A 15,367-nucleotide genomic window follows, 5' to 3' on the forward strand; every position below is an offset into this window, starting at 1 on the left:
AAACCGTGCATGATGAACACACACAGATGTAATTGGAAAAAAGCTAGCTGGAGAACTGCTGGCTGCTTTGTCTTTTACATCTTATTGCTAATAAGGAGCAATTGAAACACTGAATGCAGCAGTTTAAGATTGAAATAAGCAATTAAGGTTGGAGAACCTTAACAAGCGAGACCACTAAAATGAAGCATTAAAATGTCACTTAAGCAATATGTGCTTCATCAGCAATAATTGAGTTCTTGTTAAGGAACTGGGTTGGAACAAAAACCTGCACATACTGTGGCACTCCAGGACCGACGTTGCCTACCCCTGCTCTAGGTAATACTATTAAAGGGGTAGTCTCAGTATTACACACAGCTCACATACAAGTCCATACAAAAAACATTTCCATTAAGACACGGACACATCAACACATTTTCACTTTCCTTGTGTCAGAATGTTGTGCGTTTAATTGTATTTGCAACTTTTGCACTACTTTTTAGCCCACTACTTGGATCAGCAGTATACAGTTGAGACTATCCTATCCAACATTGACTGATATAGCTCTGTGATGTCACACTGGCCTTGCAAAGGGGAAAAATGTTTGTCTTATCCGGCTGCATTGGGAATTTCCAGGAAAATATTCAGCAAACAAGGTCACTTACAAATACAGCATATTCACTGTGAAAAATGCGTTGGCAAATTTTCCAATTAACACTACCCAAAAACAACCAGCATTTAATTAAAAATCATTTTGAAAAAGTTTGTAAAGGTCAATTCATCCTGTAGGGGTGAAATTAACTGATAACCAGTATACATAAATAAAAATCCATAATCTCAGACTAAACACTAAGGATACCAAGAAATATTTCTGCATAAAGTAAAGTCCCAATATTCCTCTTGGCATCTTTTACAACTTTATTAAACATTTGAAAAAAGTGTTTGTCCATCCAGGGTTAGTGCCCAGTGCTGAGGGGATAAGGTTCTGGCTTCCATTACCCCAAAATTATTTTAAGCAGGTGCTGTTCAAGGATAAATGGATGGATTAAAGAATAGTTATTTTAAAATAACTGTATTATTTTATATTGCTTTTTTGTTAATCTCTTTTAAGGGTAGCAATAATTCTTGAACCGTTTAATAATGCATACATTCTATATAAAGATGCTATATAAATAAATGTATTATTATACAAATAAATCATAAATAGTGGAGTGTATTTAATAAAAATGTTATTTCTGGTAAAATACTTAGTAACATATAATGAATATATTTGTCAATATCTGTGTTATCTAGCTTATATGTTTTTTCACCTATTTGCCAGTGTTGCACTTTAATTGAAGCACAGTGGAAAGAAAACAGCATGATTTATTCTGGAGCCCTAAAGCACCAAGAATGAGCTAATAAAAGATTGCAAAATTCTGCTCAAATCAAGAACAAAATATCATCTGCAGATTTCTGGAACTTATTTCTGCACCAATCATGTAATTAAAAGCAGATTTTGAATAGACTGTGTGAGTAAAGACTGACCTAAGGGGTGCTTCTAACAAAGCATAGCCTGGCTCATGTCATGGGGAGTTGGAGAAAAACTAAAACATATTTTGCATTTTTGTTATGAAAAATTGAGAAGCAGTTTTTTTATGAATTTTTGGTACTATAGTTCTTTCAAGTCTCCATTCTCTGCATTAATATTGTATTTATTTTTAAGAGCACAATTTTACTTGAATTTACCGCATTACTAAGGTAGTTATAACAGGTCAGACAAAAAAGAAAGAAAGAAAGAAAGAAAGAAAGAAAGAAAGAAAGAAAGAAAGAAAGAAAGAAAGAAAGAAAGAAAGAAAGAAAGAAAGAAAGAAAGAAAGAATAAGTTCTGTATTTTTCAAGCCAATATTATATCTTAACATATATGTCAGTCAGTCATTTTCCAACCCGCTATATCCAAATCAGGGTCACGGCGGTCTGCTGGAGCCAATCCCAGCCAACACAGGGTGCAAGGCAGGAACAAACCCTGGGCAGGGCGCCAGCCCACCGCAGGACACACACACACACACACACCAAGCACATACTAAGGACAATTTAGGATCGCCAATGCACCTAACCTGCATGTCTTTGGACTGTGGTTGGAAACTAGAGGAAATCCACACAGACACGGGGAGAACATGCAAACTCCATGCAGGGAGGACTCGGAAGCGAACCCAGGTCTCCTTACTGCAAGGCAGCAGCGCTACCACTGCACCACCATGCCACCCTTTGACATATATGGTGTATATGTATTTGCCATACAAAATGATGTTTTAAAGTTAAGTTTTCCATAAATTTAAAAAATATCTTGCCCACACTGGCAAAATGGAGGCTATGGGGAAGGGACCACCACTGGAAAATAACCCTAAAAATGTATGGAATACGGCAAAAGTTTCAGTATAAGAAAACATGTCTTTTGTGCTTCTGATGCATGTTTGTGACATCAAAAGGGATCTGAAAATAATCATTTTATTGCATATCCCTGGTACAATATTTGTTGAGGTAAGGATACATTTTCAATTTCCTTGTACAATAGCAGGCAGAGTTCTCATAGATATGGAAGTAAATCAACACGATACCAATCAGGTGGCAGACAGCGTTTACTGTGATTTTGTCTTTCGAGATGAAACCATTGTCCTGGGGGTGAAAAACTGCTACAAATGAAAACAAAACACTTAGGGAGAGTGCACAGCTGGTCTTCTTTTAAAATGGCTGCATCTCATAATATTGGTGTTTTTTGTTCAAAACTTATCAGCATAAACTATTTTGAAATATATGTGTAATCGCAAGACACATATCAATGCCTGACAACTTTCTTAGCTTGAAAAATGGGCATTTTCGTTAGGTTTTTAAGTCTTATTTTCCAGTGGTGCTCCATGCCCCATAACCACCTTTATAAAATGCCAAGGTGGGTAATTATTTATTTTTAATTTACAAACAATGCTTAACTTTACAACACAATTTCTTGTGGCAAATGCATATGTACCTCATCATGTTTGTGAAGAAAAACCTTTGGCTTAATAAATACAGAATTTATCCTGTACCTAAAGTTATTACTCAAAAATATTACAGTGCCCAAAAGTTCAGCATTTTTAATTAATTGTAACATCATTAATAAATGTATGCCTGATTGTAAAGAACTTTTCCAATGCTGAATTATTTCTTATAAGGAAAATAGAGCAACCTTTCCCATTGTGCTATGCTAATTAGGTTAAGGTTATTCCAGCTGAGCCAGATAAAATGGTGTGCTAACACAATATGCTGTTTGTTAAGCAATAATTAACTCAAAAACTGTGTTGTACATAGGTTTGAGATTATTGTGGTTCCAAAATTGTCTGATATAGAAATGTCTGTGTGGGTGTGATGGAACATATAAAACATTGTGATGATATGACTGTTATTTTAATTTTATCCCAATGATAATTTTTTTAATCTGATGCTGCATGTCAACTATGTTCACTTAGAGAAGTGCCTTAAAATGCATGCTTTTAATTATCCATTATCCAACCTGCTATATCCTAACACAGGGTCACAGGGGTCTGCTGGAGCCAATCCCAGCCAACACAGGGCGCAAGGCAGGAACAAATCCTGGGCAGGGCTCCAGCCCACCGCAGGGCACACAAACACACACACCCACACACCAAGCACACACTAGGGACAATTTAGGATCGCCAATGCACCTAATCTGCATGTCTTTGGACTGTGGGAGGAAACCGGAGTACCCGGAGGAAACCCACTCAGACACAAGGAAAACATGCACACTCCACGCAGGGAAGACCCGGGAAGTGAACCCAGGTCTCCTTACTGCGAGGCAGCAGCGCTACCACTGGCTTTTAATTATCCATCCATCCATCCATCCATCCATTGTCTCCCGCTTATCCGAGGTCGGGTTGCGGGGGCAGCAGCTTGAGCAGAGATGCCCAGACTTCCCTCTCCCCGGCCACTTCTTCTAGCTCTTCCGGGAGAATCCCAAGGCATTCCCAGGCCAGTCAAGAGACATAGTCCCTCGAGCGTGTCCTGGGTCTTCCCCGGGGCTTCCTCCCGGTTGGACGTGCCCGGAACACCTCACCAGGGAGGCGTCCAGGAGGCATCCTGATCAGATGTCCGAGCCACCTCATCTGACTCCTCTCGATGCGGAGGAGCAGCGGCTCTACTCTGAGCCCCTCCCGGATGACTGAGCTTCTCACCCTATCTTTAAGGGAAAGCCCAGACACCCTGCGGAGGAAACTCATTTCAGTCGCTTGTATTCGCGATCTCGTTCTTTCGGTCACTACCCATAGCTCATGACCATAGGTGAGGGTAGGAACATAGATCGACTGGTAAATTGAGAGCTTCGCCTTGCGGCTCAGCTCCTTTTTCACCACGACAGACCGATGCAATGCCCGCATTACTGCGGATGCCGCACCGATCCGCCTGTCGATCTCACACTCCATTCTTCCCTCACTCGTGAACAAGACCCCGAGATACTTGAACTCCTCCACTTGGGGCAGGATCTCGCTACCAACCCTGAGAGGGCACTCCACCCTTTTCCGGCTGAGGACCATGGTCTCGGATTTGGAGGTGCTGATTCTCATCCCAGCCGCTTCACACTCGGCTGCGAACCGATCCAGAGAGAGCTGAAGATCACGGCCTGATGAAGCAAACAGGACAACATCATCTGCAAAAAGCAGTGACCCAATCCTGAGCCCACCAAACTGGACCCCCTCAACACCCTGGCTGCGCCTAGAAATTCTGTCCATAAAAGATATGAACAGAATCGGTGACAAAGGGCAGCCCAGGCGGAGTCCAACTCTCACTGGAAACAGGTTCGACTTACTGCCGGCAATGCGGACCAAGCTCTGGCACCGATCGTACAGGGACTGAACAGCCCTTATCAGGGGGGCCGGTACCCCATACTCTCGGAGTACCCCCCACAGGATTCCCCGAGGGACACGGTCGAATGCCTTTTCTAAGTCCACAAAACACATGTAGACTGGTTGGGCAAACTCCCATGTACCCTCCAGGACCCTGCTAAGGGTATAGAGCTGGTCCACTGTTCCGCGACCAGGACGAAAACCACACTGTTCCTCCTGAATCCGAGGCTCGACTATCCGACGGACCCTCCTCTCCAGGACCCCTGAATAGACTTTTCCAGGGAGGCTGAGGAGTGTGATCCCTCTGTAGTTGGAACACACCCTCCGATCCCCCTTCTTAAAGAGGGGGACCACCACCCCGGTCTGCCAATCCAGAGGCACTGTCCCTGATGTCCATGCGATGTTGCAGAGGCGTGTCAGCCAAGACAGTCCTACAACATCCAGAGCCTTGAGGAACTCCGGGCGTATCTCATCCACCCCCGGGGCCCTACCACCAAGGAGTTTTTTGACCACCTCGGTGACCTCAGTCCCAGAGATGGGGGAGTCCACCTCTGAGTCCCCAGGCTCTGCTTCCTCATTGGAAGGCATGTTAATGGGATTGAGGAGGTCTTCGAAGTATTCCCCCCACCGACCCACAACATCCCGAGTCGAGGTCAGCAGCGCACCATCCCCACCATATACAGTGTTGACACTGCACTGCTTCCCCTTCCTGAGACGCCGGATGGTGGACCAGAATCTCCTCGAAGCCGTCCGAAAGTCATTCTCCATGGCCTCCCCAAACTCCTCCCACGCCCGAGTTTTTGCCTCAGCAACCACCAAAGCCGCATTCCGCTTGGCCTGCCGGTACCTATCAGCTGCCTCCGGGGTCCCACAGGACAAAAGGGTCCCGTAGGACTCCTTCTTCAGCTTGACGGCATCCTTCACCGCCGGTGTCCACCAGCGGGTTCGGGGATTGCCGCCACGACAGGCACCGACCACCTTACGGCCACAGCTCCGGTCAGCTGCCTCAACAATAGAGGCACGGAACATGGCCCATTCGGACTCAATGTCCCCCACCTCCCTCGGGATGTGGTCGAAGTTCTGCCGGAGGTGGGAGTTGAAGCTACTTCTGACAGGGGGCTCTGCCAGACGTTCCCAGCAGACCCTCACAACACGTTTGGGCCTACCACGCCTGACCGGCATCCTCCCCCACCATCGAAGCCAACTCACCACCAGGTGGTGATCAGTTGACAGCTCCGCCCCTCTCTTCACCCGAGTGTCCAAGACATGTGGCCGCAGGTCCGACGACACGACCACAAAGTCGATCATCGAACTGAGGCCTAGGGTGTCCTGGTGCCAAGTGCACATATGAACACCCCTATGCTTGAACATGGTGTTCGTTATGGACAATCCGTTCATATGATGTGCATGGCATAATTTACAGAAGCCTCTAGCTTGCAAAATACATATGCATCTCCAAACAAACTAGTGCCATACTGCCCGCTTGTACAGTCACTATCTACAGACGTGCACCACAGGTGTTTTCACTCTAATTCTAAAAATGGGGTGAGGGTTTTGAACACTACAGTTATTATTATTGCTGGCACTTTGTGTGCTGTCTGACTCAAGTAATGAGTTGGAGTCTGGCCAACGTTCTGGGAGTTAATGTAATGTTCCCATGTTACAACATTTTGCAACAGAAATTCCTTATATAATTTTTTGAAACTCTGCTGCTTTTAGTAAACTTTTTTATGAAAAAGAAAAACTCTCAGTTCTTTAGTGCATTTAAAAAGAGAGAACAAGTTGCCAAGAATGTATAACCAAAAGGCAAGATATGAAGAGGAACAAAGAAAGGGGACTCAGATGTGAATAATAGAGAACCTGAATACTTTAGGTACAAATATAATGTAGTACTAAATGTCAAGCATATAGGCACTGAGAGCAAGTTGCTCTAATATCAGAAAGCTAAACTCAGCAGAAAATTGTAAAATGTGTGAAATCCACTGTATAAGCTCTATGAAATTAAAGTACTGTATATTAAAGATACAAGAATAAGTCAGGGAAAGAATAATATAGCTATAATAAGGTGTTCCACGGGTTAAACATTTCTGCCCCCATATTTCTTCTTTTACTGTATGAAATCTATCCATCTAACAATTTTCTAACCATTTCCCCACATATTACAATATAAGGTTGATGGAGGCTGGAGCTTATCCTGGCCACTGTTAGGTTAAAGCAGAAACCAAACCTACATGACCCACCAGTTGATCTACAGGCACATTCACTCACACATGTATATGGCCAATTCTGATTTAATAAACAAGCTAACCTTAACAATTTTAATATGCTGGTGGAAACTGGAGTATATGGAGAACAACCACTGGAAGAACATGCAACCTTCATTAAAACTGTCAGGTCAGGATTCAGACCCAATCTTATGCAGCTATAAGGCATCAGCACTAGCCACTATACTTATTCTTATTTTCATACATTTTTTTAAATAATTGTATTTTAATATAGGTTTCATCTGCAATGAACTGGCTTCACCTCCTGGGCCAGTGCCTGGTTTATGCCAGTTGCTGATGGAATAGGTTCTATCTCTTCGAATACGTAAATTAAAAATGAATGGATGGACATTTGCTTTAATATTCCATGTTATTATTATTAAATCATTTAGTTTTTAAAGCATATTAAGGGTAAAAAGTTTAAAAATATGACTATATGAGAAGTACTGATATAACAGAAAGGTGAATGTGGCAATATCTGAGCTGAAGTACAGCAAAACTGCTGAATATACGGTAAAACAAAAACAAAGCATTAACTAATAAAAGCTAATAAAAGAATTCACACTCAACCTTTAAATCCATCTTCAGATTCATCTGAATAGAGATGGTAGCATTTACATACGTATCATTAAATGCTTCCCTGCTCTTATCTGCATAAAGATTCTTGGTGCAGGTATTCATTCATACAACATGCTTCTCTGGATTCATCAGCTGCCATTCTTATTCATCCCACTCAACACCACACCAGGATGCTTTGGTGGAGTTGTCTGGCATTTGCACAAGCCACCCTTTTCCAGGAGAGAACTAAGACCTATTATTTGGAAGTGACAATTATACACTACTTTGCAAACTGTTTGATTACATCCAAAAGACCGCAATCTGATGAAGCCAAGAGGACTATATCATCTGCAAAGAACAGAGATGCAACCCTTAGGTTTCCAAACAAGACATTCTTCAACCCTCGGATGCAAATTTGAAATCTTGTCCATGAAAATCATGAACAGGAGACAAAATGTATCCTTGGCGTAGTTCAAAGCTCACATTGAATGAACTCAACATATTGTCAAGTATGTGAGCTCACTATACAAATACAAGAACCAAACATCACACAGTAAGCCCGGAATTCAGTACTCTTGAAGCATATGTTATATGATACTACAAGTTACAGGGTCTACTACTTTTTCTAAGCTTACAAAGCACATGTGATAAAATTGGCATATTCCCTTATCTCTCAAATACCTGACAAAAAGTTGGTCAACTATACCAAGGCCTGAACAGGCCTCCCTCTAGATGTAAGTGTCAGAGAAGGAGAATATGTTTTAGTAACACAGCTAAGACTTTCCCAAGAAGACTGAAGAGTATGATCACTATAACTACAGAAGGCCTTTTTGACCTGTGAATTTCTTCTCTCACTGATCTCTAGCAAAGTGTTTAGAAATCACATTCTTTTCTGACTTATATATTTGAAAATGCTATTAGAAATCATGTCAGTAAACTCATCTGCCCAAAAAGGGCTGTAGATTGTCTTTAAATGAATAATAAACTAATTTTCTGTTTCCAACAATGTAGAATTTGCTGGAATTGATTTTTAAGTTTGCTTTTTTTAATATTTTATTTTATTTCATTTCAATGGCATGTTCTCAATCGAACAAATAATAATAACATAACAGATACAATCATTTACTTCAAAATCAATACAGAGAATACAAAGGAAAAAAGAAATACAAAGAAAAAAAACACAACATGATTCAACCTCCACCCAATAGAAAGAGAAAAAGAAGACAGTCACAAGCAAACAAAAAACTGACTTTTTAACTAAAACAATTAAAAGCATAAAAGAGTTGATCACAGGCCAAGCATACTTATTCTAAAATAACATTTAAGAATTTTTGTCATGTTTTAATAAAGATTTGGACATATCATTTAAGAGAGAATTTAATATTTTTTTAATACTAGGGGGCTTTGCCCCCTGCTCGTTTTACTCGCCAACCCCCAGGGCCTGTGCTACGTGCCAGCCACTTTGCATCTCTCCTGCTCGCGTATTTGGATTTCACTTTCACCAAACAACAAATCTTTTACTTCTCGCGGATACGCCTCTTCATTAGGAAGAAACACTACTTTTTCCCTGATGGCAACACGAATTAGACAATCTACAAGTCTCCGAATTAAAGTTTAAATCCATCCATCCATCCATATCCTAACACAGGGTCACTGGGGTCTGCTGCAGCCAATCCCAGCCAGCACAGGGCAGGACACAAACCCCGGGCAGGGCACCAGCCCACCGCAGGGCACACACACACACACACCCCTATCACACACTAGGGACAATTTAGGATCGCCAATGCACCTAACCTGCATGTCTTTGGACTGTGGGAGGAAACCGGAGTACCCAGAGGAAACACACACAGACACGGGGAGAACATGCAAACTCCACGCAGGGAGGATCCGGGAAGCGAACCCTTACAGTCTACTTACTGCGAGGCAGCAGTGCTACCACTGCGCCACCGTGCCGCCCTAAGTTTAAATCCGAACAATATATTCGATCTCTTTTCACATGTTCCGTTATTTCACCGAGTAATAATTTCCATTTGTTTGCACTAATGCAATCTTTACTGTCATTTTTTTGAGACTTTCGAATTTTAGTACTTTCATTATCTCTAACCTACTCTGCATGTGTATCGTGCCAAAGTTTTTGAATTCTTTACAAAGTTCTATTTTGTCATGTACTCTTTGTCTTTTATTTCCAGCCTGGGATGTGGTTAATTCTCTTGGCACAAAGTCTCTTCTCGCAGGAGGTGAAAGTATCTCTCTGAAAGAGTCCCGTCTTGTCCCTGCATTTTTTTATTATAATAGAGAGATAAGATAATATACAACATTGGTTAATCACTGATTTTAGAAAGTGGGTTGGGATTCTTTCAGATGAGCAAGATATAGTGCCTTCATGCTAGTAGGATACAACAAATACCACTGTTGAGGAATCAGGAGTGATCGTGACACCAAGGCTGTCTGAGAAATACTGTGGGTAAAAGAATTTTCTACAAAACACTTCATTTAGTGTATTCCCGAAACATATGGTCTAGTGATGCTTGAACTAGGTGGCAACACTGGCAGGTTGGATCTTGCCCTGGGTACATTTTTTGGTTGAATAACAGAATGTTTGGCGTACATAGAACTCGAGTGAATTCTATGTTTGGCTTAAAGCTTTAAAAGCACTCTCATGCTTAAGCGAGTCGGGCTTCTGGCATTCACTTTCACTCCACTTCGCGCATCTTCGGACTCATCTGCACGAAATGGCTGGCATTTCCATTTTCCTCCGCCACTCTGGACCAATCTGATACAATACGTTACTTCACTTCACACTTGGTAGTACGAGGTGCCCTTATAAAATCATCACTGTGAATGCGGCTGATATTCACTCTCACCTGTAAACGACTTTTTAGACACATCTGTGTGGAACTGATGATTTTAAGTGTGTCGAATTGAAAACGCCTCTCCAGGCTGATCTTCACCGAGCTGCTGACGTCCACTGCTAACACCACTTCAGAGTAATCAGTGTGGTACTGCTGGCACTGACGGTAATTCCCAACCCCACTCCGAGTTGGCTGCTGTTAACATTTCACTTCTAAATGCCTCTTCAAACTCGCTTGAGTGGATCTGCCTGACACTGAACTTAAGCCCACAAAAGTGCCTCTCTGGGTCAGTTGCATGGAGCTGCTGGCATTGATAGCCGTGCCTCGAAAGTCACTTAAAGTTTGTCATCTTTTCGGTTGCATTTTTCAGGCGGGTACTTACCTGCTTCCGCCTGGCTGGCGAGCAGCAAAAGAATCCCGAGAAATGATACGACGCCTCTCATATCCCCTCCGAGTGAGGCGCAGAATCAGGGTGGTTGAAGTTGCGGCAAGCGCGTCCGTTCGAGTGCGCGCGCAGCGAGCTACTCCGCTAAGTGCAGCTTTGGAGTGCAAGAGGAAATTGTAGCGAGCTGAGCCAAACCACGAGCGGTCGCTTCCCCCTCGGCCTCTCTCGCTTTCCTTCGAAAAACATTAAAGTAAGAACAAAGGGTTCCCGTTATTGCGGAGAGAATTAGGAGGCTGGGATAAAGGGGGCGGGGGTGCTGGCTATGGTGTCTTTCAGATGGAATCTGATTTTTTTTCCAAGTTGTGAGTGAGTTAAAAGTCAGAACCCCTAGAGCTTCAACCCAGAATCACTGGCAAAGCTTTCAGTGCATTTTATACTGTTTTGCCAGTAATTATGTCACAACCACTCACTTCAGGTTAACACGAAAAGCTATGCTTTTAACCTTTTAAGCACTCCATTTTATTTTAGGTTACTTATTCTTTCCAGACTTCACTAGTCTTTAAAGGCTTTTAGATTCTTAAAAAAACGCAATTATATCCCCCGTACACATAAAAATACAATAACAACAAAAACCACTACTACTATTAGTTTGACATCCCGAAGCAAGCCACATCTGGAAATGTTCCGCAAGAGAAATGATTCAGTAAAGGTGAGGATTCATTTTTTTCTCCGAAAGATTTCTTCAGTCCTACACAATCACGCCCTTAAATTCTCGAGAATTCATGCTATTTACACTTAAGGTCTACAGTTCTCAGTTTCTTTTATGCTGGGCTTTAGAATGCAGTACGACGTGGCAGCGATGTGGAAATGAAATGTAACCCCCTTCTGAGATTTCCCCAGATTAATTGCTGTTTTCTGTTCTCGCCCTCTCTTTCCTTCGCTCTGTCTCTTGTCTCTCTCTCTCTCTCTCTGAAATTACATTTCCAAAACAGGACTTGCAATACTGTAAGATTAATTTTGCTAAAAGGTTGAAAATGCATTATTATTATTATTATTATTATTATACACAGTGAAATCCTCCAATCTTCAGATCCACTTAATCTAATTCAGGGTCACAAGGAGACCATAGCCTATCCTGGCAGCATCAGCACAAGACATACACCAGCTACACTAAAGGCACCTGTTGATTATGGGTGAACACTCCCTCACATCATGTTAATGTTGAGATGCCGTTTGTTTTATTACATTACCAGATCACATGAGATGTGCACCTAACATTACTAACCTACCAACTAACATCTAAGGTTCCCTTCTTAATTGGTTATAGGAAGACATGTCAAACGTTGTTATATTCCTCTTATCTGTAACCTCATCACTGTCCTAATTCTACCCCATGTATTCAACCCTAGGGACCTCTAATGACATGCTAGTTGCTGATTGGAACTGTCTTTTTTTCATTCTTTACTTCAACCCAGTTTACCACCCATAGAGGAATCTATAATGTGTCCTTCATACCCTTTGGGGACTGCAGCCAGAAAAGGAATTAATAATCGTAGCCTTTCAGCAATGCTAGTGATCCATAATCGGACAGAGACACAAAGTGTAAGTTTTTACCTAAAGAATACATTTATTTGCATAATGCCTAATACAAGCAATTATAAGCAATACAAAGAATTGTACAGCCTGGGTTGGTCCATGCAGTACTCATTCAGTCCTAAATGACAGTTCCCATATGTCCCAGTTCCTTAGTTAGAGATGATATATCCTTAATTGAAGAATCAAAAGATGGGTTTCATGCCAGAGACAGAGCTCCTTTGCAGATGTCCATCAGCTAAACAACAATATCCATTTAAATGTCTCTGACCCCTTGCAAAGTGTCAGAAAGTCAGCAAATGAACCAACCACTCTGTTCTTGCAGCATAGCGCCAGCTGAACTAAATTAAACTGAAAAAACTGAACTGTTTTTGGAAAAATTTCTAATAAAATAGCAGCCACTCTCTTACCCCCTTCTAGTTCAAATTAAGGGCACACTCCTGGTTTACTGTGCACCAGAGTGGCTAACATGTTTACAGTTTCCACAGAAGTAACCACACAAGCTCAAAGTCAGTTGATATGGGAATTAAAAGCTGTTCAAAGCTGCAAACAGATTGGCTGTGCAACATAATTTAGGGTCCTTCATTGCCTTTGAGGTTTCCCAGGATAAACTTCACTCCTATTCAGTTTTACAATTCTCTCAGGCCTTGACTGTTTACTTTAACTCCATCAGTTGAAAAGGTTAAAGCTTTCCCTGATACACTAGTCAACCAAAAATGCACACCTTTGGAATGTGGCAAGAAAACTGGGATACTCCACCACCACCACCAGAAAATATAAGAAAACATACAGTGACTACACCAGGAAGGTAAAAGAACTATCCACTGTGTCACTAGACTGCCACCAAGCAAAAAAGGTGACTAAGGTTTATCTTTAAAGACAACTGAAGACTTTTCCTCTTCAGTTTGAAATGTCTACCTGTTCTCCCTCCAACTATTGTTGGCATACACACATATTGTATTGAGATGCAAGATTAGTATTCTTAATACTAAGTATTCTTAATACTAAGTTTTAATACTAAGTTTTTATTGGGTTTGTTTCTGTATTATTTACTTTAGTGAAAGGTGAAATAATTGCATAAATTTAGGCAAGTAATTGTTCCTGATTTCTTGCTAAACGGTACAAGAAAAATGAAATATATTTATACTTCTATTTTTTTCTACTGATTTATTTCTGATTTAGATACTTGATTATACTGTTTAATTCCAATCTCAGCATGACAATATTTTGAAAACATTAGGTTAATAGGAAATTGCAGGGTTTATTAGATTAGATTGAATGGCCTTTCATCATGGAAAAAAACTGTAATGTTCTTTTTCGACTTCTAAACTGTTAAATGTAATGAAAGAGTAATAAACACGATTTCAAGAAGAATTTCTACACTTTTGTTTTCTCAGTGTTGTTATATTGGTATCTGTTTTTCAGATTTTTAATCTCTACTGAGTCTTGTTATTGCTAATTTGAGCAATTTACAGTGGTGTTTCACAGATGACACTGAAGTAGAAGGGAAATATGAATAAGACAGCACAAGCAAGTATTCAAAACTGGGCAACTATTTGTAACATTCAACTTAATGTTAATGAGTAAAAAGGACTACAGGCAGGAAAATGAACATTAATTATAAACGTTAGAATGGTGATAAGAACTACATAACAGGTACAAAAGAGGGATATCTCAAGACAAGCGTGTTTGTCCTGCTCTGTAAGAATAAGGGAAAATAATCTTTTTAGTAATGAACAGACAATGCTATGTGAAGGGATTAGTCCAGTGTTCTCAAATCTTTTGTTTGTTCTTATCATCCGTCCAGTGCTGTAAACATTGCTCTGTGGCACAAGGTGAAGTGTCACTTCACCATACTTAACTTATGGAATGAGAAGTATTAAGAGAAGAATTCAGTAAGGCTACGGAGGCACATCATAACATGAGAGTCATGATGAAATCAAAAGTCAAAAATCAAGTAAAATAGAATATTTATTGAGAAAGCAGCTCTGAGGCACCAGGGTCAAGCTAGATAAAATAACACAGTACAGAAAAAGGCTTTATGGAATAAAAAAAAAACTATAACCCACTGTAAATATGACAAATGAGGTAAAATCCAACAATGAAAACATTCAGTACACTAATACATTACAAGGGTGTGCTGCTCTTCTTTATTGCCCCTCCCATCTTGTGAGTGACCCATACTTAAGAGCAACATAGCAAGGTGGGGCCTGTGGTAGAAGCCAGGTCCATAACTCAAGCACAAGTTAATCTATTTGTTACAGCCAAAATATTTCCTTTCATTGTCTGGAACTACTGTTTCAAGAACATGGTTATGAACTATCTTAGCAGCAATGGGTATAAGGCAAAAAAGCTGTCTTTGTGGAAGTATTTTTCCATTGCATTCTAATAAAATCGAAGAAGTCAGGCACATCCTCCAATGGTAATCTAATTAAACTGTCAAATCATGTAGCACATATGCTGATAATTTTTAAGTGCTCCTGGAAGAGATTTTTCCAGGTAACTTACCTATTATAGACCCAAGCAATCTTGATAGGCTAAATAGTCTTCTGATATTTCTGATTTTTTTTATTTTCTGTATTATTCTTCCACCCATTCAAGATTCAGTACTTTACTTAATTTCTACAGAGCCTATCTCTAAAATGCTTTACCACTGTCCAGTTTCAATGAATGTAATGTGGTGTCCTAGAGCAGATGGAAGCTGTAATTCTATTAGACTGCCAATCTCCACTACTGATCAAGAACACTAAACTGCAGTGACAATAGAGCTCTCTGTACTTCATTTTTAGATATACTACATAATGGCAACTAAAACCAAAACCTATGTTTTCTCTCACCAATTGTCATTTATACCATAGCCTTATTTCT

The 15,367-nt window shown here is 40.8% G+C and overlaps 1 protein-coding gene across 1 annotated transcript in view; it reads right to left on the minus strand.

Annotated features, from left to right (window-relative positions):
* Positions 1-11,169, minus strand: part of LOC114646804 (placenta-specific protein 9-like) — a 33,268-nt gene extending 22,099 nt beyond the window's left edge. The window contains exon 1 of the mRNA XM_028795148.2: positions 10,904-11,169. Coding sequence (XP_028650981.1) covers positions 10,904-10,964 — 61 coding nt within the window. The 5' untranslated portion in view covers positions 10,965-11,169. The remainder of the gene's footprint in view (positions 1-10,903) is intronic.
* Positions 11,170-15,367: the final 4,198 nt, after the last annotated feature.

This window comes from Erpetoichthys calabaricus, chromosome 2, assembly GCF_900747795.2.
Source record: "Erpetoichthys calabaricus chromosome 2, fErpCal1.3, whole genome shotgun sequence".
Taxonomy (NCBI): domain Eukaryota; kingdom Metazoa; phylum Chordata; class Cladistia; order Polypteriformes; family Polypteridae; genus Erpetoichthys; species Erpetoichthys calabaricus.